The 763-nt window shown below is 62.0% G+C and overlaps 1 protein-coding gene across 1 annotated transcript in view; it reads right to left on the minus strand.

The window, feature by feature from the left end:
* Positions 1-227: 227 nt before the first annotated feature.
* SHD (Src homology 2 domain containing transforming protein D) overlaps positions 228-763 on the minus strand; it is a 7,412-nt gene continuing 6,876 nt past the window's right edge. The window contains exon 6 of the mRNA XM_006754051.2: positions 228-611. Within this exon, the coding sequence (XP_006754114.1) occupies positions 392-611 (220 nt within the window). The 3' untranslated portion in view covers positions 228-391. The remainder of the gene's footprint in view (positions 612-763) is intronic.

A 763-nucleotide genomic window follows, 5' to 3' on the forward strand; every position in this document is an offset into this window, starting at 1 on the left:
GAGGGGGGTGGGGCTGGCCCGAGAGTCCTCTCTGGGTTTCTTTATCTTTTTATCTGCGGGACTCCCAGCTTTCTGAGTTTTGGTCCCTCCCTGTGAGCCATTCAGGCTCCCATCCCAGCTCTTTCTGCAAAATGAGGAGCTGGGGACCCCCTTCTCCCTCCAAGGGTCCATCTTTTTCATCCTTCCCAGCGGCTGGCATCCCGGCCTCCCAGAAAGGACACTGGAAACACACAATAACTTATTTATTTTCTGGATCGGAGGAGGACTTTCTTACAATCTTGGGCCCCAGGACCCGGAAAGGGGCTGAGAGGGCAGCCCCAATGCAGCCGGAGAGCCTGGCTGAGCAGGAACCTTTCCCTCTGGCCTCCTCCAGGCCTGGAGCGAATCAGCCTCACGGAGCAGGGCCGGGGGCAGAGGCCCCGGGGCAGGGGCTCTGCGTGACCACCGGGTACAGCAGGGCCAGGTGCTCAGCGCCCTGCACGGGCAGCGGGCGTGAGCTGTAGTGGAGCACCAGCTCGGGCACACTGGCGAAGGGGCCGCTGTGCTGGCCCAGCACCAGCTGGTTCTCTCGTGTCCACGCAAACTTCAGGTGCAGGAAGCCCTGGCTGCTTCTGGGGAACAGCATCACGGGGGGCCTTGAGCACCCCAGCCCCCAGCAGGCTCTCCAGCCCTGACGCCACCCCATCACTGCTCCTGGAACCCAGGCACTGGTGTCCCCAGATATTTCTGTTAAACAGCCAGTTGGTGCCAAGGCGTTGGCTTG

This window comes from Myotis davidii, unplaced genomic scaffold (genome assembly GCF_000327345.1).
Source record: "Myotis davidii unplaced genomic scaffold, ASM32734v1 scaffold551, whole genome shotgun sequence".
Classification (NCBI taxonomy): Eukaryota; Metazoa; Chordata; class Mammalia; order Chiroptera; family Vespertilionidae; genus Myotis; species Myotis davidii.